A 21,665-nucleotide genomic window follows, 5' to 3' on the forward strand; every position below is an offset into this window, starting at 1 on the left:
TGAAAGCTGACAGAAGGTGAATGATCTTTCCAGGAGAAGAAAAAAATGGTGTCAAGATGGCAAGCAAAGGCCTTTATCTCATCTACTGCAGATTGAACATGAGCTGTACGGCCAAACCATTTGTAAAGGGGCCTCATCCTTGTTCCCTGATGAGCCAAGCGATGCTCTCACCAGTGCAATACTCTTGCTGACAAGTCAGTGAGAGCAGAGCTTGCCCTCACGTGTGAAGGGAGGCAATCTATACAGTAACCACAGCAGGAGCTGAGCACGCAACAGGCAACAGCAAGGTGAAAATATTAGCTGCAGAATCTTGATCCTCAACCAGTGCTGTAAAATGGCAGTGGGAAAAGTAAGAGGAAGGAATAAAGTCGTGTTATACCCGTGCTTTACTAAAAGAAGTCTGAGAATAGAAAAAGAGAAAGAAAGGGAAGAAAAAAAGTTGAAAGAGAGCTAAATCTAAACAGAATTACTATAGTAATTTAGTAACATTTGCATCTTCGTTCTTAAAACAGCATTAGACAAGTGATGCACATGCAAAGACATAACTTGCATATTACTGCTATATTAATAAGGACATTATTTTAGATGATAACCTGCGACTACATCTCATATGTGCACATCAGCAGTAAAAGTTAAATCTAAAACCAACAGTACTTCAAATTTTGCTTTCCTGAAATGGGCTGCAAGCTATGAGTGCTGATGCCTCTGGCAAGGCAACAGGCAGTTGAATCCAATTTATGGCTGGCTACTAGCTGGGCCGCAGGTGACACAGCACTTGTCTGACCTGGGCCCCAGCAGAGGGGCTGCTGAAGCGTCTGTCTCTTCATGCAAAGAGGGTACAAGCACAAATGCACATCCTCAAAAAGCAGAGAGCGAGCTCTGCAGAAATGGCCAGGCAACTCTGTCAAGCTGGAAAAGGTGATAAAATAGTAACTTTGATGACATCATGAATCCTTAATACCAAGGATAAAAGCAACTTCATATGAAATATGACGGGCCAGTTCTGCATCAGAGGCTCCAATGAATCTATGCTAAGTTACGAGAGCTGTCAGGGATAAGTAAAAAGCAAAAAGAAAATGAGGCTCTCAGTGAAGCCCCCAACCAGTGTTCAGCTTTGAGAATGTGTCTAAGTAGTGTGGAGCTCAGAGGGGCATACTAAACCCAGGCAATTAATGTTACAGAGATACCCTGGCCAATGACGCCCACCAAACGAAGGAGTGATCTATCTTGCTCCTATTCCGCAGCAGCAATGGGCAGCTGGGCCCAGGAAAGGGGGCTGAACTGAACTGTTGGAGATGACATTTGAATTTTGGACAGATGGGAGACAACTCTTTATCTATGAATAGCCTTTATTGCAAAAGAACAGAGCCCAGTTTATAGGGTCCTTGTATTAGGGACTGTGGTAGACTTGTCTATCAGGGCCACGGCTTCCCCAGAGCAGCAGCAGCAGCCAGTAACTCACCAGCCATGTCTGAGTATCTGTGATTCCCCACCTTGACAAATAATCAAGGAGGTTGTGTGAGACTGGGCTGCGGTCCCACAGCCCCACTGCGGAGTCAGTTGGCCTGTCGTCATGTTGAGGACTGGATGTGGATCATCCCCAGTACTGCTTTGCACAAATGTTCAGCACGAAGCGCCAGCTCCAGGCTGGTTACATTTGGACTCAAAGCACAGTCCTCCTCGTTTCACATGGGGCTGATCTCTTCTCTGCCCTGAGCCGATAAAGCTCATTCGATCTGTTTTACATAAGGTTCATCTGCATGTCAAGCAACACACAATATATCTTCAAATTCGCACGTGGTCCCAGACACACCTTCGGTTGACCCCAAAGCCCTTTTTACTTTGAAAACTACATTGTGCCTTGAAATTACTCCCATGTAAAAAGCTAGGTAAGGACCCCCTCAAGTGGGCAAATATTTGCCAGGAAAAGAGGCGCCCCCTCCCTTTGCAAAGATGTGACTGACCCCACCACCCCGAGGCCCGCGAGAGCAGCTGGCTGTCTGGTTTTGTCAGACCACTCTGGGAACTGGGGAGGGTGTGTGTGTTTGACCCACACATATCAGTTTGATGCCAGAAATTTCCCTACATCATCTCCTTCCCTTTTCGCTCCTATGGCAAGAAATGATACCAGTGTCCTCTGACAGACATTTTGGAAGAAAGAAGCTTAAGTGGGGAAAAGGCATTTACTGCACGTAGCTGGTAAATAGATTTTGCCGTGGTCCTCTGTCACACTATTTTTTTCTTTGGGCCCTGATTTTAATAATCAGGTATTTTTTTTTAGTACTGAAAGCTTAGCTGAGAATGCCCTTATCAGAACACAAAGGCTGGTCCCGACAGCCTCCCAGTACAGGGAGACCCCCACACTTGACCACTTTTTTCTGGTCCATCAATTTGTTTTCTTAAGATGCACACTAACATACTTACTTTCTAGTTTGCCCTTTTTTCTTCTAATCGATGCCCGAAGTAGATCTGGCCCCTCTAAGTCCTCCTGAAACCGTTTTGCCTTCACTTCTGAAAACCATTCACCTGTCACAAACTTCTTCTTCTTTTCATCCTTGATGGAGCCTTGTATTCGCCTGAAAATCAATGAGAACATCACACATCAAAAAGATCTCCAAGGTTTCGACTTCCCGAGCTACCTTCATAGCAATTGTCCGTATGGTTCACCTGTCTGATATACTACAAAGGATCCAGAGATTATTCTCTGCAAGCACAAGGGCCAAACCAGCATTAAAAAAAAAGCTGACTTATTCGTTATCTGAAATGGGAACAGCACCTTGTAAACACAGGCTTTCACCTCTTCCAAACGTTACAGATCCAAATCAGAGTCACCTGGCAAGGAGATGTGTCCGTATGCTTTGCCACCCTGAGGGTTTGGGAAGGGACGGGGCTGTTTGCAGGTCTCGTACTTCTCCGTTTCATTCGTCTATTAATCTCTTTATGAGCGGCAAAACTTTTTGGATCAAATCTGATCCAAACCATGGAAATAAATCATGTTATTTAGGGGTGCAACCTGTCCCTGCAGCATTCTCCCCAGACACTGCTCCTCTCCCTGCTCCTCCTGCCATGCCCATTTTGGCACTCAAACAGTTAGCTCTGCTTCCTGAGCACAGCTTCTCCTACTGTAACTAGCTCGGGCACACCCAGGGCTGGTTTTTGGCACCTAAACCCGTCAGTGCTCCGTTTGCTAGCCTGTACTTTTAATCCTCCTCCGGTTATTTTGTTTTTACACCATGGCTTGCTGAATTAGCTGCCTTTCAGCTGGCACTGCCTCCCACAGCTCACGGCAATTCAGGGGCCCTGTGGGACCTGAGGGGCCAGAGGAATCTCCCACCTCAGTCCAATTCTTCGCACGAAGAAGGGGCAAAACCCCAGATACCCGTGGAGCCTTGAAGGGTCACGTTTGGCTGCCTAAAGGCCAGAAGGGAGCAGGTACGGGATAACCAGGCTCAAGCCTCGCAGGCAGTGCTGGGGGGCCCAGCAGGACTGACAGCCAGGGAATTGCACAGCTCCCATCTAGATCAGGGCTGCGTCTGCCCCCAGGAGGGTCTCAAGGTGCTGGGCCGGAGGAGATGTAGGAATATATTTTAATCTTGTTGATGCCAGATCAGTGTAATTCCATTGACTTCATTTCAACCAGCAGGCAGGTTGTGTTGGAGCCAAACATGTCCACACTTGCACCAAAGGTCTTACGGCGTACAGCCATACTGACACAAGGGGCACTCGGCACCACCCCGCTCAGGATCTAACTGACTCTGCTCCCAAACGAAAGCCTTCTGTGCAACAGCTTCCAAAGACAAGTGAAACAAAACTGAAATAATCCAAACACTCCTTTCTCCAAATCTCCACTGCACAGCAGAAATTCTACTGCATTTCAGAAAAAGAAAAAAGAAGGAAAAAAAAAGAAGAAAAAAAAAGAGAAAACCTTTCTGAAACCTTGTTTCAGTTCAGGGGAAATACAAGAGCATGCAGACAAATACATCTCAAGCCCAATCTGCTTGTGTGCCACCAAATTTCCCCAGCTCTCACCCACGAGCAGAGGTTAGGGCACGTAGGCTCCCCAGAGCCTGCTGCAGAGCTACCCACTCCCCCTTCAAGCCTTGAGCATCCCTCCTACATGGGGCTTACTGGTTTTTGGCTCAACAGCAAGTCAAAAACTCACATCCTTAATGGGATAAACTGGCACAGCGCCACCCACACTCACTGAGCTACTCATTTCTTGCCATGGAGAGTTTGGTGCCAGCTTCCTGAGCTTGGTGCATACTGTCAACCCAGATGGTCTAATGGCTGGCATTTAAAAAGTGACAGCAGCAACAAGCAATCTCGATCAGCCAGACCCGAGTTCCAGGACAGCCAGTGGCAAGTGAGCTGAACTGAGAGTGATTCCTGGCTCTGAAACAGCTCCTCACAAATCCTTGGTAGATCGCATAGCTTCTCACTGCCCCTCTCTGCCTGCACGATGGATGCTGTGCACACACCCACCTCAAAGAACACCGGAGGGACACAAAGCAGAGATGGGGATGTAAAGTCTCATTTTAAAATATTCTGTGGAATTTCTGTGCTACTGAGTGAGGAAAACAAGGTAGCAGCTACTCCCCTGCTCAGACCTCTGACACCAAGAAATCAGCATCTTCCTCCCCAGAGCAGGAAAGGGATGATTTCCCCTGGCATCTCTGGGGGCTGCTGATTAACTCAAGAGTCCAGCCCTGCAATCCTGCAGAGAGGACAGCAGCGACAGCATGATAGCTGAGAAAGCAAGAGGTGCAATGAAAAGATCCGTCAGGATCTGAACAAGAAGGGACAGCACTGCTGCAGCCTGCATCTCTCCTTGTTGTGTACACACACAGACATACACACACACTCTCTCTCTCCTTTCCAAAAGCAGTAAAAAAATCCCCCCAGGGGAAGCTCACGTCCTGCTGTTATTGCAGCTCTCTCACCTGATGCGATCCCCATCCTTCTTCTTCAGCTCTGCATCTCTCTGCAGAACCTTCATCAGCTTCTCATACTCCTCCTCGGTCAGGAAGCTCAAGTCCAACATCTTGCCTGCAATCTACTTCAGTTCTTCAGACAGCCGAAGCAATGACACACCAGGAACTAATCCAGCCCAGACTGCCGCAATGCCATGGGCAGCCCCTGTGCAGCCCGCCCTGGTGCGCTCGGCAAGACGCGGCTGGAGAAAAAGGACTTCACAACAGCATGGCTTGGGTGGAAGTTGCGTTAGCACCTGGACTTGCACTTCCAGGCTCTTTGTTGGCACGTTTCTCTGCACTGCATGCCTTCCCCTGCCAGGAAAATTCTCTCAGCAAAATTATGCTCCTTCGCTTTTCTTCAGGCACAGTCACAGCGACTGGGAAGCCAACGTCAATCAAACAGGCAAGCACGGGAAGGAGCGAGCTCGCCGCCCGCCTTAGCTGCCTCAACAGGCACGAAAGCTCGTCTCACCACCAGCAACCCCAGCACCTCTGGCATGCGCTTTCTTCAATGGGGAAGTCTGCCTCCGTGAAGCTCAAGCATCCCTGCAAAGAAATAACACCGAGATCCCTTTTATGATAAGCGCGACATATGGTAACCGAATGTGTACATTGGGGGTTTTTATTTGTTCTTCAGCACAAGTTCCAAAACAAGCTGCCCTATTTTCCTCCCTGTCCTACAGCTTCTCACGCTGTATTAACCTAACCAAGACAATGTTTTATTTTAGCCGCTTTCCTACTAACAGGTAAACAGTTGACTCAGCATGCTACAAGCAAAATATGCATATAAATTACCAAATTGCTTGCTTGCTTTTTACCTCCATTCTTCTTTTCCTCACTTCTTTCTGCCTGAAATGAGACCGAGGAAAGCAGCTAACCTTTGTAAAGCAATTGGAGAATGACAGAACAGCAACCTGCGAGTATTATTGCTCCATGTTATGCAATAAAAATACCAGAGGCTGCTCATTTTCTAATATGTGTGCACTTTGCTTTATGCTGCACTGATATTTGCTATTCAAACAGTACGAGCGCAGCTCACTTAGTGTTTCAACAGACACTGAAAATGGCCAGAGCCTGCAGGGAGTGGAAGAAGAGTAAATCATGTGTTGCTTTGCTACTTATTCCTTTTCCTCTCTCCTGGCCAACTTGAGGGCAATAAGGCACGTCGCCGAGGGAGCACAAGTTCTGCTCGTGTCTGTGTAGGCAGCTGCTACCTCACCAGATGGGATTTTTCCACCGTTTCCAAGCCTGTCAGGTGACTGTGGGTTTCATCATACTTGGCTTTTTCTCCCAAAGCCATGGCCTTGGGAGTCAGGTCACTAAAATGAGTAAATCCCCGCTCTCATGGCAAACATGATGTGAAGGTCATCAGGCCCACTCCCTAACCCCAAGGCCTGTATCACCCCTAGTCTCTGTCCGTCTAATCCACCCCTCTGAGGATGGTGCTGCAACCATCCCGGGCCACCTATGTCAGTGCTTAGCTAGCTGGCAGCAAACAACTTCTTCCTATTGCCTACCCCAGAAGTCCCTGACAGATGTCAGCCCATCCGACCCGCCATGGGGATGCTCCCTTTGCAGCTGTCCTCCCACGATTTTACATTTCAACCTTCACATTAACCAACCCCAGCTCCTTCAGGTTCCTCAGAGCTGGGGTCTTCATCATCTTGTCACTCTTCTTTGGACTGTCTCCACACGGTGCACCTCTCCCTTCAACTGGCATATCCAAAGTCGAGCGCAAGTATTTCAGCTGAACTTTGCTTATTTGACATCATTTCACAGATTTACATTATTTTGCGGGTGATACATTCCCAAATGTTTGCCTTTTTCATGATAGTGTAACATGTCAGAAGAAAGAATAGGTATCTCACCTTAACGCTTACAGAGAAATACCACAGAACACCGCATAAAAAGGCTCGTAAAAGGAATGGGCATTGTCATTAAAACTCTGTAATTATTTGAAAATAATTTCTGGAAGGAAGGAAACTTAACATTTCACCTTTCTTTGAGGCAAGTATCGTTGTGCTTGTCACACTACAATTGTAGCCTTTATCATCTGAGAAACTATCAATACCACTCTAAACAGTTAAAAAAGAAACAGCCCTGATGAATCTCTACTGTTCAAACCCACATTTCACTCAGCTTGGCACAGCTCTTCCACACTTGGTTCCAACCATATAACCTCTCTGGCTCTCAGGCACAATCCTACTTCCACAAAGACATTTACAGAAATTTCTGGGACAGATTTTATTTTTAAAAAAAGTATCTAGGGACACAGTTTTCACAGTATTTGCTTCTCTAGAAATTTTATTTATTTTTAACAAACCCATGACATGTGGGCTGAAAGTACTTCAGAAAACATTTTCAGCAAAGACTCATATTTATTCATCAGTATGGCAGTCAATTAGAAAAAGAATAAAGGCTACTTCTTTGTAAATAGCCTTCCCCCCCCCCCCCCCCCCCCCCCCAAGAATGTTTTATCTTACTGGAATAGTTACATTAGAAGGAAAAGGTTAAGGTTAACAGAAACCAAACAGCCAACTCCTCCTTTTGTTTTAAATAGTTAAAAATCAAACCACTTAATGCACTCGCTGTGGGAAAGCGAGCTGGTCCAGAAGACCGCTCCACCTGGAGGTTTTGCTGGCAGTCTCAGGAGCTGCAAAACTGTTGACCCAGACCCGCAGGAATAAACAAGGCTGGGAAACGATCTCCAGCCATGCCATGGCCACGGGGCTGTCCCTGCTGTGACCCGAGCTTTTGCAGCTTCTGCACCGTGCTGCCATTTCTTGGATGCTGCAGAGGCTTGAAACAGGAGAACCCCACCATTAAGCGCTCAGGTACACAGCGATAAGGGAGAGCGTGTTATTTGTTTACTTGGGTCTGCAAGAGCAATAGATTAAGGATAAAAATCAACTGATATGTACAGTATGTTATCAGGCAGGCACACTGCACTGTACCCAACCATCATCCGCTCCCCCAGATTCCTTAATCCTAGAGTTCACGCTTACACTCCTTAAGCAGCACCACACAGCTCTGATTTGCTTTGTTAGATTGCACATAATCCTCTCCCTTCTCAAAGCCTTTTTAATAAACAGGTCGGAGACCAGAGGGATGATGCAGTACAAACACCTAAATCGGCCGATCCGCAAGAAAGCCAAGACCCCCGTGGGTCTCACACAGACGGGGCCACTTTGTGCGTGTCCTGCCCAGCCCTCGCCTCCCAGCTCTGCAGACAGCAGGGAAGGGAAACACAAAGGCCTTGCAAGTTTGTAGGGCAACGATGCGAGTCATCAGGCAGCGCTGGGGCAGATTTTACCCTAGACTGAGACCTCTTAAGTGCAAGAGCCTTTATTAACCCGCTGATGTAAATCGGTTTTGGACAAACTGTGACAAGCAAGAAAGAAAGTTGCGCTCTCCTTCCCCCTTGCCAGATGGAGACCCCTTCTAGGCTGGATTGCTCTCTGGCAGCAGGAGTAAAATGGAATTGTGAAAGAGCAAATTGTTTCTGTCCAGATTAGCAGCATCTGCTTAGAGACCGATGCACACCGTGCAGAGCAAACTCAAGTTGCTCTCAGGTGCTGCAGCACCATGATGCCCCAGTGCAGGAAGAGCAGCCCCGCCGGATCCTGCCACTTGTCACGACAAAGCGGGTGGGCAAAATGGATTATCATGGATACAGGAAAGACCAGAAATCTGAGCAGAGGAGCACACTGGACATTTAAAGGACTTTCTTCCCTCTAACTGCTTTTCTGGCGACAAGAAGATCACAGAGATCGACTCGCACGCCCAGCCGTGTTGACAAATGCTGGGTGTGGAGGGGGTGTGGAGACAAGCAGAAGCATGACCTGTCATATGGCATACCTGGCTGCATCTCTTACTGTGATAGCTTTTGATGTCTTGTGGCTGCCACCCCAAGAAGCAGCAAATGCTCTGGTCACTGGAGAAGATCTATGAGTGTGTTACGCCGCTGTGCAGCTTGTCAAAGCCAGAGCCCAAGCACCAGCAGAGAAGCGAGGCCTGTTCTGTTAAAACAGCTTACTGGGATCTGTGCATCTTGTCTCCCAACATATTTCCAGTGTCCACTTTAAAAATACAGGACAGGCCATACATGGCTAGACTGAAGGTCCCTGTAATGCACCAGTTTATCTTCACCAAGGGCTAACAGCCCAGGGCTAGAGAGCGTACAGCGAGCCATCCTGCGCTTCAGCTTCCTGTGAGGTACAGGGCAGGGACCCCCCGAAGCATGAGCAATGTCTCTGCATTTCACAGATTTTTCTAATGACTTTGTGAACTAACATTAATTTTAAGCATTTGCAATATCCTCAAATCCCCATGGTCCCACAGCCTCGCTATACTTTAAATGAAAAAGTATCTGCTATTGCTTTGTCTTGACCTGCCACTTGCATGCTTCATTTCATATCCCCAAGCATTTTACTAGAACACCCACTAAGGATTACCCTGCAGTCACCTACTCCACGTTGCTCATTTTGCAGACCTGTGTCACAGCCACTTTCTCTTCCAGAGGAAGGAAGTTTGTTGTTTGCTCATTCCAGGTGTTACTCAGGGAACTTCGATCATTCCTCGCACCCTTCTCTGCCTCCTATCTAGCTTACTACAGAACTGCTGAACATTGTCTAGGTGCATAAAGGCTTTTCCCAACAGCTGCAAGCCCTGGGATCTTCGCCTGCGAGACTGGTTTTGCAGTGCCAGGACGGGTGGTGTAAGCTGTGCCCGGCTGCAGCTCTGCAGCCAGGAGGGAGATGGGCAATGCCAGCCTTCACGTGGGGCACAGCTAACAGCTCTGCCAACCCCTTGGAGAGAGGAGAGATCTGGTCACCTGCAGAAAAGCTAAGAGGGATACTAACAAAAGGAATAAACCTTCCCTTTGTCAGCTGCTTGGACTGTGCACAAGCAAAGAGCAGTGCCGCTCAGGGAGAACAGTAGTCCCACGTTTTGGAGCTGACAGCCAGAGAAAGGCCAGGTGCCGAGCACGGGTCCGGGAAGACTCCCATTTACACCAGCCAACACGTGGAAATTTCTGACCTGTCCAAAAGTGTCCCTTTCCCTTCAGCAAAACATCATGTGGCAGTACGACACACATTCCCCTAGCACCAACCCAATACCCAACCCCTAAAAGTGAAGGGGCAAATCAACACCAACCTTTCCTCAGCAGAGCGCAACATCCTCTTGCAGGGACCATACCTGCATCGGGGCACACCGAGTGAAAGCGCGTTCAGACAGCCTGCAGCCTGGACAATGCTCATTTCCTCGTTCCTTGGCGCTTTGCAGCATGTTCCCACGCACACAATCAAAACCAACTGAATTACCTGTGCCGACGGTCCTGCCTCCTCTCACTCGGAGCCTGCTGGCCGCACAGGTCATGGGCATGCAGCTGCGCCCTCAAGGAAAAGCTCAAGAAGGTGTAGTTCTGGAGTGCTTTCCAAAATAAATAGTTTGACTAATCCCATGCAGGATTCCTGCAGCAGTAAGAGCTATTTATGAAAGGAGGTATGTTACAGACCTCTCGCCTGAATTAATATATTCTCTCTTCAAGTTTTTTCTTTTTATTACAGTGGAGAAGGGTGTTGTTCAGGGAGTTGTTTGGGTTTTTTAAGTAACCCTCCTTCAAATAGTTTTATCACGTGAAAATTAAATGCTTGCTTAGCCTGGCAGGCATGAAACAGTCCCTTTTGGAAAGGCAGATGCTGAAGGGGCTGCCGCTGCCTTTGTGCTGAATTTTCATTTTATTTCTGGGAGGCTTAACTCAGCTCCAGCTCAAAACAGAACTATGTTAATGCTCTTCATAACTAACCCGAGCACAGACTGCTCAGTGCTCTTGCTGTCATCTGCCTACAGACAAGAATTATCTATAGACCATCTGCGGGACACTCCAGTCTCAGTTCTGATTTCTCAGTGTGCACCTCTCCTTCCCAATGCTACACGTCTTCCTCAGCGCCGGGATGTGCACAGATTAATAATATACACCACAGGCCAAGCAGATTTAATTGACTAGATGCTGCTCTGCATGCAGAGTAAGAGGATAAATTTAGGAACTTTAACCTGCCAATGTGATAGTGAGGATCAATGAATGATGACAGTATTTAACACCCCAATTTCATCACACACATCAGTGTAGGACCATCCAGACTCACCTCACCCTTTGAGACCTGGAGCTGCACATAGGTTCATGTAATAAAGATACGAAAACATCTCTACCCAAAACATAACAAAACTCGAGATCAGTATTATCTGTTCCACCAGGCTATTCATAGCCAGATGAAAATAGTAGCAAGCTGGAAAGGCTGCTTGCCTCTGTCCATACCTCTTTATCACGTATCCTGTCACAATGTAAGGAAATAACCTCCTCTTGCTTTACAATGTGTGGACACTTCCCAATACTCTTATTAGTCAAGACAGCTCTTGTAGGGCAGGTCAAAGCCAAGAATAGCATTGTATTGAGAATGATGGATGTGGTCCTGGCACTCACAATCATACTGCAGTTCCCAATATATCCTGTAGTTAACAGTACCAGAAAGACTTAGTGCCAAAACTGCCAGACCTGTACAGAGCCCGTAGTCAGCCTTGTGCCTCTCCCTGTCTCATGCTGGAGGATCCAGGCCCACTCTTCCTCCCATCTTATTTCTTCTGCTGTCACTATCATGAAATATGCAGAGGTATTGTCATCGCTATTTTACAGGCAAAACACTGACAGCCATTATAATGCTCATAGGCATCATATTATAACATTTGATTGACCTCCTTTACAGGCAGAGAAGAAATAAAAAGCAAACTGTAGGATGGTCTTTCTTTTTGGGAGGGATGGGTTGAAAATCAGCATAAAACCTCCTGTCCATGGGGGCTGGACTGTGTCTCCCTGCCCTGAGTCCAGCGCTGCAGCTGTAGCCAGAGAGGGAGCGGTACAATCCCAGTTTCTACTCAGCACAGGAGCTTGCCGTCGGTTGCAGCCCGCACCAGTTGCAGACACCAAAAGAAACGGCGCATGGCTGAACAGCAGACCTCCCCACCCAGGTGTATTCTGCCTGTGATCACAGTCACACCACTAACTCTCTTTCTCCCTCTCTGTGCTCACATCTCCCCTCTAACTGTCATGAAATAAATATATGAAATACCTGCCTTTTGGTTAGCCATTGCAAAGCGAAGCTCCACAGCATCATGAGAGCTCTTCCAAGGTGCACCATTTTCTCTTAATTTGCAATATGTCACTTGTAGCTATGAACCGCCTAGTCCTTCGCAGACCAAGAGCAGCTGTGAGCTAGGAGAACAGAGAATATATTTAATATAATTGTTTTCTGAAAAGTTATTCTACAAAAAATGCTGTGGCTGCACTTTCTGCAATGATATTTTGTCTGACTTGTCCCAGTGAAAGGAGAGAATAGAGGTCTACTGGTCCTACCCAAAACACTCCTAAGCAAAAACGTCACATAGAAATGGCCTTCGGAGGAGAGACAGCTGATAAGATAAAGAATAACTTCAAACAAAGCGGGCACTTGTGGTCTCCCAGAGCAGGCCACGTATAAATAAATAAATCCGTTACCACTACATAGGGAATGTCAAAGCCAAATTCTGGCAATACCAGGCTGGTTTAGTCTCACCCATCTCCAAATGCTAAAATTACTCGAGCCTAACTGATTACAGACTTTCCACAGATTTTTCTCTGTTCAGCGAGGGCTGTACATGACACGATGTGCCATTCCCACCTCAGACACGATGACAACCACCACCGAGGGCAGCTTTGGCAGGCCTCGAGGGGCAGGCTGGAAGACAGCAGCTCTGACTCCAGCGATGGCTTTTCACTCCAACGTGCATCCCAGAACACAAAATACTGCTCAGTTCATTGTGAGCCCAGCTTTGTATGGTTTCTCTCAGTTTCAGTCCTTGTCTCACATTACACTTTCCAATAACGTCCAGCACGATGGAGAATCTCAGCTGTTTTATTAAAATCTTTTTCCTCCTCCTCCCTCTGGGCAGCTTTAGTGAAGGACATCCATTGATCAAGAACGGCCCTGAGATGCTCTTAGGCACACAGGAATTGCAGGAATTTATCAGAGCAATAAGGTCTCTAGCCCAGCCCCTTGAGAGCAGCCAGTAGAAGATATTTTAGAACAACAATACAATGCTAAGCCAAAAAAATGAGTAAACTCCCCTATTCAGTGCAGGTGGGGAATGCATAATTGAAGAAATGCTCCACTGACCACATTAGAAGCAGGTGAACTCTGCTTATTTGCACTCAGCCTCAGAAATACCACTGCTTCCAAAGAAGGTATGAGACCCACAATATTACAGAAGATTTTGTTAAGGCTCAGTTTCTTTTTGTAAAAAATGATGGATAAGGATTTTTCTCCCTTATGCACTTCTACCCAATGCAATGTAACTGTCACATGAGTAATTATCTACACCGAACTCTATCCATCTCATTCTAGTAAAGAAGTGCATGGGTGGAATTTGCATTACATACAATTTACTTCCTTTTATCCATTTTTAATTAAATGAACTATCCTATGGTTACCACCTAGGGCAAACAAAAGACTAGGCTTCACAGTCCTAACCATTATTTCCTAGAGCCTACATCACCAAAAAAAAAAAAAAACCCATCAGAGGAGAAGTGTGACTCAGTCTCCTTAAGGTCGATAAGGCCTTTTACTGGTAATAAACTGATAATCCAACGCTTTAGTTTAAATATTTGAGACTTCTGTTTATTTCATAGGCGGGAACTATTTGCAGATCTTGCAGGATGTAGTTCATTGTAATTCTGAAGATTGCCAGAACACAAATAAACAAGCAGAGCCGCCCGGGACACGGAGAAATCCTCTAACATCCCATGGAACAAGGATGGCTGTGTCCTAGCTGCAAGAGAAGGTGCCAGTATTTCAGAGACCTTGCTACGCCTGTCACCCAGCTAGCCCCACTCTGCCTCCGTCCAGCCCCAACGTGCGCAGGGAGTTTTGGTGGAGGTGAACTATCCTGGTGTCCAGGCATCCTTCTCAGCCAAGGGAGACAAGTCACATTATATCAGCTTTAAAGAACCCAGCTGTCCTGCTAGCTGTCTTTTTCGATGCCACGTGTATGAAGGTTACTCCTAAAAGCATCTTCTCAGCTGTCATGCTTGGAAAAGCAGCAACAAATAAATATATGGCAGCTATAAGTGAGAAGTTAGCAGCGTACAGCTAGACCACTGCAGGTGAACGTTATGTATTTAGACTAATCATCTCCCTGTCCCCACTTGTCACTCACTCATCCTCAGAACCTGGATATTTTCAACGTGAAAAGGGGAGATGGAAGATAAGGTTTGGCCGAGTTCAAACAAAGAAACTGCAGGACTGACAGATGAAGAAAAAAATAACCACCCATGAGAACTTCTGGCTTTTATTTTTGATCTTGAAAAATATTTGCTGACCTCAACTTTGCTTCCTTCCAAATGTAATTTCTCCATGTTTGCCTCCAGTGGTGACATGTTATAAATTGTTTTCCTGACCCTGCTTGTTATGCCCCAGTAACACTGAGCTTGCAACACCTGTCTGGCTGTCTGGAGCGGGTTAGGAGCCCTTAGAATCAGAAGCCATTTTGTTGAAAAAAAAAACAAACAACAAAAATACAACAAAAAACTGGTTTTGTAACACAGTGGGAGCTCAGAAGTCAAAAATATGTGCGGCCCAATTCCTTTGTACTCCTTTGTCTGCTGAGCTCGATGGCATGAGGCAGAGCACGGTGCTAAAACTCACGGGAATCCAGTGCTGTTTGTTTAGGAAACTTTGCGTACTGAGGGATCCTTCCTTCTGGGTCAACAATTGTTTTTAAGCCTCAGTCACGCCTGGATGATTCTGAAATAACTCAAAAATAGAATGCAGGTAACTGCAAAACAGTGGGGTGCATCTCATCATTGCTTAAAATGAGGTACATTTGGAAGGTCGAATTCCCTCCAGCATCTGGGAAAAGGAAAGTTTTGGAAACAATGTTCTAAGAAGTAATCATCTCCTGACCTGCAGTTTCGGGTTTGTGATGCCAAAGGGGGCTACGTTCACAGTCCGGAGTCAGCCCCCACATTATGAAAGGGGAGAAAAATGAAGCTCAAGTCCCTGCCTGATTTGGGATCTCCAACTTCTTCTCTTCCAATTTCCAAGCATGCACTGAGGCCTGGACTGGTCTGTCCTGCACCTGGTTTGAGTGCAGAAGTGCACTACGCTACAATTTTAAATCTGTTTTACTCTGTCACCCTGAGATACAGTGAAAGGGAACTCAAGGGAAAATATTCCCATTACTGAAGCTGCAACTTCACCTTCTGTCACTGTTCCATGAGCAAACAAATTCATATATGGGAATTTTTTTTTAATCAACTGACCATTTTTTTCAGGAATAACACAGTTTTCCAATGCAAACACAGACTCGGTCATGAATTCACTTATTGGAGCCACGTATGTGCTCTAGGAGCTGGATGACTTGAGTAGGACAGAAGGTATCTCCGGCAGCACTTGTTGCCTACAATAAGGAAAAAAACCCACCCGCTTCCACTCTCTGCAGTGCTCAGAGTTAGGTGAGAGCTCTTGTATTTAAGTTTTCCCAATAAAGGGTGATGTACAACACCCACAGACACGAGGAGGCTAATGCTACCAGAGATGGGCAGTCTGAATTCAAAAGGAAATTAATTATTTAAATAAATCAGTGCCACACTAATTTCATCACAGTTCTCAAATCAGGTTTTCTCTACAGGAGAAAGTTACAGTAGGTTAATTAACTACAGGCAGGGCTATAAACAGAAGTGCTTAAACTAGCACAAATCTGCATGTGGACATGGACTGTCACTTAGTTTAGCTCAAAATAAAGTTTACCTAAACTCAAGTGAGAAATCCAAACAGATTGCACCAATTTAATTAAATCACTAAAAATAAAATCAGTTTCAGATGATCATCTGGTACCATTTTCTTGTGCAAACAAGGTGTTTCTTCCATCTGTGCAGCTCCACGAACACTTAGCAAATCTTGCAGGGTGGTGGGGAAGACAGACTTTTTGGGTAAGAATAGCAAGATCACCTGTACTGTTGAACAACGTAGTTTCATTTCTAGGTGCTCAAGCCGAATAAGATTTGGAGCTTTTATATGAGCAGTGACAACTACATTTCTGCCCAGACACAACTGTACGACGACGCTGTCGTGTTAAATGCACGTTACACTGCAGAGGGTTAAGGCACCTGCCCAGTGACACTCCATGCTACTGACTGCCCTGCTCCGGAGTGCTACATTCAGCCCGGCGAGCTGCATGACTGCGAGAAGGCAACAGCCTGGGCTGAACCTGCCGAAGCGAGGCAAGCTTAGTCCAGCAGACACCCCGAGCACTCGCCGGCAGCACGCAACATCCTCTGTGGGTGAGCTTTGCTGAACTGCTGGCCCACCTCTTTTCCCCCCTCCAAGATGAACCATACCATTAGGTTTAACTTGCAAAAGGTAACTTGAGTTTGATTCAAGAGTCACTAATAGGCGCTTATTTCTCAGTGCAGCTTTGCTGCCTGTTGAGCCCCCCAAAACAGCTCTGTACTCCTTTCAACTTTGTTGCAAACATTTATTATTGTTCTTTCTGCCCCCCTACATCTCTGAAGTGTAGATAACAATATTGATTCAAATGCAATCAAAGCGAGCCTGCCGTACAATGAACACTTTGTCCATGTTGTGCCATACTGTGGCAAGGGCTGCCTCTTTCCCAGCAATGGAGGCCCATTAAAGGGACATGATTTATGAGTTCAGGAGGAAAAAACAAGTTTGTGCTTCAATTACAGCATTGTGCAGGAGAGCAGAAACTTGAATCCCCACGTGGAGCTTCTCAGATATTCTGCCAAAGGTGGAACAGGGAGGGAAAGGGGCAGGGCGGGGGGTAAAGGAGATGGGTTCAGCCCTCATAACCAACTGGTGCTCGCCTGCTGACACCCTCACGGAAGTTTCACAGTGGTCGGACAGTAGATCTTCCCCGTGTCCTGACCATACCCTGTGGTGTTCCCTGAGGGTTGAGATGCAGAGGGTACAGAATGGTCTGTAACTGTGCTGGGGAGGATAAGCGCCATTGCAAACTATTTTATTTAAAAATTATTCACCGCCAAAGAAATCCAAGAACGACATAATAAACCAAATAGCAGTGGCCACAGGTTACCATAGCTTATACAACAGCATCAATCACACCAGAAAGCTGGCTGTAAAGGGAACAGAAATTACTAAATGCTGCTCTTGTTGCCATGCCAACTATTTACAACAATGAAGCATGAATAAGGAAATAAATAAAACCAGGATGGAAGGGGGGGGCTATGGAAATACTGATGAAACAGCAGGAGAAATCATCGGGAAGTGACACTTCACGTTCCAGACTTACACGAGTACAATACAGAGTGGGGAAGTAATAACAAAAAGTACACTACAAAGCATCAAAAGTACCCCTTATTTTGGAGGATTTTCCTCTTTTTTCAAAAGTTTACCAAGTCAGATTTTTTCTACAACATATCTGCATCTTTGGTCTGACACCTCTCCTCTGAAAACCAGCAGCCGCCTCACAAACTTATCTTTAATAGAGGCCACAAAACCACTCTATGACTAATTGCAAAAGGCCTCCATAACACAATTCATCAATGCAAGATAAAACAGGCTTTTATTTAGGTAACAGCTTGAAGTCCTGACCAGGCTCACGAGCGTGGTGCCCCACGCCTGGTGCAGCACGGGGCCACGGAGCCGGTCCCGAGCCCCGACCCGAAGGGCACCGAACAGCACAGACACCCCCTGCTCGCTGCGGTGCCGTCGGTCGGGGCTGACGTCGCACAGCCGCTGTGCGAGACGCTTTCCTCACGCGGACAGCTACTGCTACAGCATGCTTGCACCTGCAGCGATGCTCCCTACCAGCACGTCCGTTCCCCGCAACGAGCGTCGAGGCGTCGAGGCCTGCGCCGTGTGCCGGGCCGGGTGGCTGCACGCGGCTCTGACACCGGCGGTTAAACCTCACACTCCCAACACGCCGCCGACACTGCTGCGGGACCACGCGAGCCCGGCGTGAGGCCGAGCTGGTCCCACCGAGGACAGGCCTCTGGGGAGGCCCCGGACCAGTCCAGGGAACCGTGGGCACCCGGGGCACAGCTGGCTCCGGCGGCTGCTCCCTTCGCTACCAGCCCTGCGGCTCCCAACGCCCCGGAGCGCGGCCGCCGCGGCAGGAGGCAGCGAGGAGAGCGGTACCTCAGCCGGGATTTTCTCGCCTGCCGCTGCGGACGCTCTCCCCGCCCGGACGGCGGGAGAGGTCTGGCCGGCACCGCCGGCAGGCACCGGTACCCGGGGCCGCCCCACCGAGAGGTGCCGGGGGGGGGGGGGGCCCGTCCCGCTGCCGAGCCCGGGACACGCCGAGCGCCTGGACCCGGGGCGCTCGCACCCGCCGACCGCTGCCAGGCCTGGCCCGGGGGCTGCACTCCCGCCCCCCGCAGACCCCGAGCCGGGACCCGGGACCGAGGGAGCCCCCGGGGACCCTTACCTGCCCTCGGCGGCGTGGGGCGGCCGGCCGGGGCGGGGCCGGGGCCGGGCTGGGGCGGGGTTATCTGCCCCTTTGGGGGCGGAGCCACGGCAGGGCGGGGCCGTGCCAGTCCCGGGCGGCAGCAGCGCGGAAAACCCGGTCCGGAGTTGGGAGCAGCGAGAGGAGGAGCCGGGGCGGGTGGGGTTCAGGCAGGTTAGCGGGGGGCAGGTGGGGCGGGGGACAGTTTGGGTTTGGGAGGGAGATTGGGGATCCTTTCAGTTTTCCCAGTTGCGTTAGGCAGCCCTGTGGCGCGGAGCGGCCCCGCAGAGCAGCGCCCGGGGAGCCGCCGGGCTGCTCATGGCTGCCTGGCATCCCCTCTCGGCATGGCAGAGCTGCCTGCTTCTGGAACAGAACCCGTCCTCCTCCCCTCGGTGGGTGCCTGAGGGGTACCGGGGGGATGCCGGGGGCCAAGGGCTCTTCCAGGCTGCAACCCGGGCAGATAACGAAGAGCGAACACCCCCCCCCCCAAGCCCCTGTTCAAACCGGAGCCAGCAAAAATTAAACTCCGAGTTAGGATTTGAAAGTAAATTCCCAGCAACTCTCATTTATTTGGATTCCTACATCCCTGCTGTTTACAACGAAATCGAGACCCAGGATTGCCTGGGTCACTGCCCTCCATCCCCCTCAGTGCCCCCCCGGTCTCGCAGGGCCACCAGGAAGAGAGACACAAGGTGCAGTAGTGCATCTTAGGCGGGCAGGAGAAGTCAAGAGGCTCCGGCAGGCCTGGGGAACGTGCCTACCTTGCTAATTTGGGCCATGGTGGTCTACAATGCACCAGTGCCACGTTGGGAAAAAACCCAGTGCAGCCCCGAAAAGATTTAACGCCCAGGTGAGACAAGGGCACGGAGAGCCGCACACAACCCTTCGCAGTACGTGCTGTCCCGTTTTCATCTGCTGCAACAGATCGGGCTGAAGCCAGACCAGTCACGCTTTGACACGTGCACTCAGTTTCGGCAAAGTGTTTGCCTGCTACGTGCAAACTCTATGAGGTGACTGTCCCGATTGTACAGGTGGAGGGATGAAGGACCCAAAGTGAAGCACCTTGCCCCAAAGTCCAGTTTGTCCCCAACAGCACCACAAACTTGTTCCCAAGTTCCGGCCTTGAGCCAAAACCCGTTGGGCTGCCCAACGACACGCTGTTCCTGGGCAATCCTCAAATGCCTCTGCAAGCCGGAGCCTCTATGCAATGGGATTAACGTATCGTTTTTGAAAAGAGAGATATTAAGAGTTCAGGACATGGGAATATTTGCATTGGAGTATTCGCTTTCCTACTGTAAATGCTGATTTCCAGCTGCAGCAAACCAGAGTCACCCTAACGATCTCAGTTAGGTGAGGGAAGTCTCGTGGCAGCGGTGCATTTCCTCCAGCTCCGGTAAACCAACAACTGCGGAAACAGAGAGCTCTGCCGGCGGCCTTCAGCTCCTTCGCTTATTCTTTTCAATGGTGCCTTTAGGCTATAAAATGGAGCACTGGCTTTGAAGGCAAATAGCCAGAGTCTTACTCCTGACCCTCCCATTAACTTCACGTAATGCCGCAGAAATTACTTTACTCTTCTGCATCTCTGCTCCAGCCAATGGCAATAACACTAAAGCCCACTGAGATCAGTAAGAGAACTTATTACTGTAACTTGGCTTGGATGCTCAGAATCCATTTTAGGGCTTCAGCATCAAATTAATCAGTGCAAACTGGATTCTGCAACTGCAGGAAGAATTTTGATATGAGGATTCAATAGGTACAATATTGCTTGGATTTACAGCCTGTGCTTTCATGTTTTTATCCAGGTACTTTAAACTCAAGCCATTATAGCCTATGCCTAATAACAGATGTAAAAATAACAACCCTACAGCATGCAGTAAACTTCAGAAGTGATAGACATACAAAGTGTGCAAACATCTCTGTTCCGGGTGCTGGAGATTCAATGCTTCTGCATCAAGTGGAAGAAGGAACAGCAGCTTAGTAAAAGTTTTATTTCTGGCAAGTCCTGGTCAGTGATAGAGAAAAATGTGACATGGAAGTAAGTAAATACAGTCACATGGGGACAACTTTACATCAGCCTGTAAAATCAGTGAAGAAATGCATTTTATTACTGCAGCCAGCTACTCCTATGCTTTTCTCAAGTTTCAGTCTTTTAATGTCTTCTTGAGAAAAACTGGCAGAAGCCACATAAAACACTAAAATAGTAGGCAGAGGTGGGAAAAAATTGGATTTACTTGCTGATCTCTATTTAAGCTTTTATGGTCTGTATCCTAAACCAAACTGCTGATTCAAGTCTAAGGCTTGGGCTATTAAGCTTAAAATACTGGGAGGTATTCCGAGTCTGGGAGATGCCGATTGCTGCCTGCCCTTACAAGTCACCGAGCATCTCTTGCCATCAGCTGGCACTTTGCTTACGGCCCAGGTGCAGCCCTGGTGATTTGTATTAAGGATGATACTGCCCACGTGCATAAACCTCCGTGCCTGGGAAAGGAGAAGAGACTTCCTTGAGCTGGACCAGTGTCTCTGGCTCTCTGGGTCTGGTCAAGGATTCCCCACTGCCCTGTAGCACCCAGCCCAGACAGGAAAGCAGGGAGAAGAGGGCACTTGGGGCTTTTTAAGCCCTCAGCAGGTTTTAAAACAGCCTTGGGCTTGCCCCAAGCCACCAGTGCTTCTGCAATAACCCTTAGGCATTACTGGTCTGCCAGGGATCTATCTCTGGGGGTGCTTCCTCCCCTTGTGCCGTGGGTGAAGTGACAAAGGTTTGTTCATTGTTATTCAAGTAAGGGAGGAAAGTCCCTTAAAACCTCCACAATTTTTCAGAGTACAATGTATGATTCCTCTTTAGATCAGGTGCTCCTTTAACTCAGATGAAGATGGGACCTCAGAAAGTACAGCCATAACACAACTCATTGTTCTTAGCCTTTTTCCTTCTGTGCTATCCTTTTTCTTAACTCAAATCCCATTAAGCCTAGAGTGTTTTCGGTATTTTTAGCTGTGACTTTCAAAAAGCTGCCAAAAGATAGCTGAAAAGTATATAGCAGTATGATTAATGCTCTTGGCGTTTCTTCATGATTCGGCTCGGTGTTAAGAGGAACCTAAATGTGGAAGCATGACAAAATCATGAGCAACTATTTTATTGGGGGTTTGCATTCAAACTTTTGCTGCCGCAATGGG

The 21,665-nt window shown here is 48.0% G+C and overlaps 1 protein-coding gene across 3 annotated transcripts in view; it reads right to left on the reverse strand.

The window, feature by feature from the left end:
- The window catches only part of LOC104644183 (synaptotagmin-like protein 2), a 38,433-nt gene extending 19,901 nt beyond the window's left edge, over nt 1-18,532 (reverse strand). The window contains exons 1-4 of one of the 3 annotated variants that reach the window (XM_075763594.1): nt 18,477-18,532; nt 12,105-12,243; nt 4,941-5,519; nt 2,425-2,576 (exon numbers count right to left, since the gene is read on the reverse strand). In XM_075763594.1, coding sequence (XP_075619709.1) covers nt 2,425-2,576; nt 4,941-5,041 — 253 coding nt within the window. In that variant the 5' untranslated portion in view covers nt 5,042-5,519; nt 12,105-12,243; nt 18,477-18,532. Of the gene's footprint in view, nt 1-2,424; nt 2,577-4,940; nt 5,520-10,130; nt 10,318-12,104; nt 12,244-18,476 lie in introns of those variants that run through there. The other 2 variants (XM_075763596.1, XM_075763595.1) reach the window with 2 other exon arrangements.
- Between the last annotated feature and the right edge of the window lie 3,133 nt (nt 18,533-21,665).

The sequence above is a fragment of the Balearica regulorum genome, chromosome 11, assembly GCF_011004875.1.
Source record: "Balearica regulorum gibbericeps isolate bBalReg1 chromosome 11, bBalReg1.pri, whole genome shotgun sequence".
NCBI lineage: Eukaryota > Metazoa > Chordata > Aves > Gruiformes > Gruidae > Balearica > Balearica regulorum.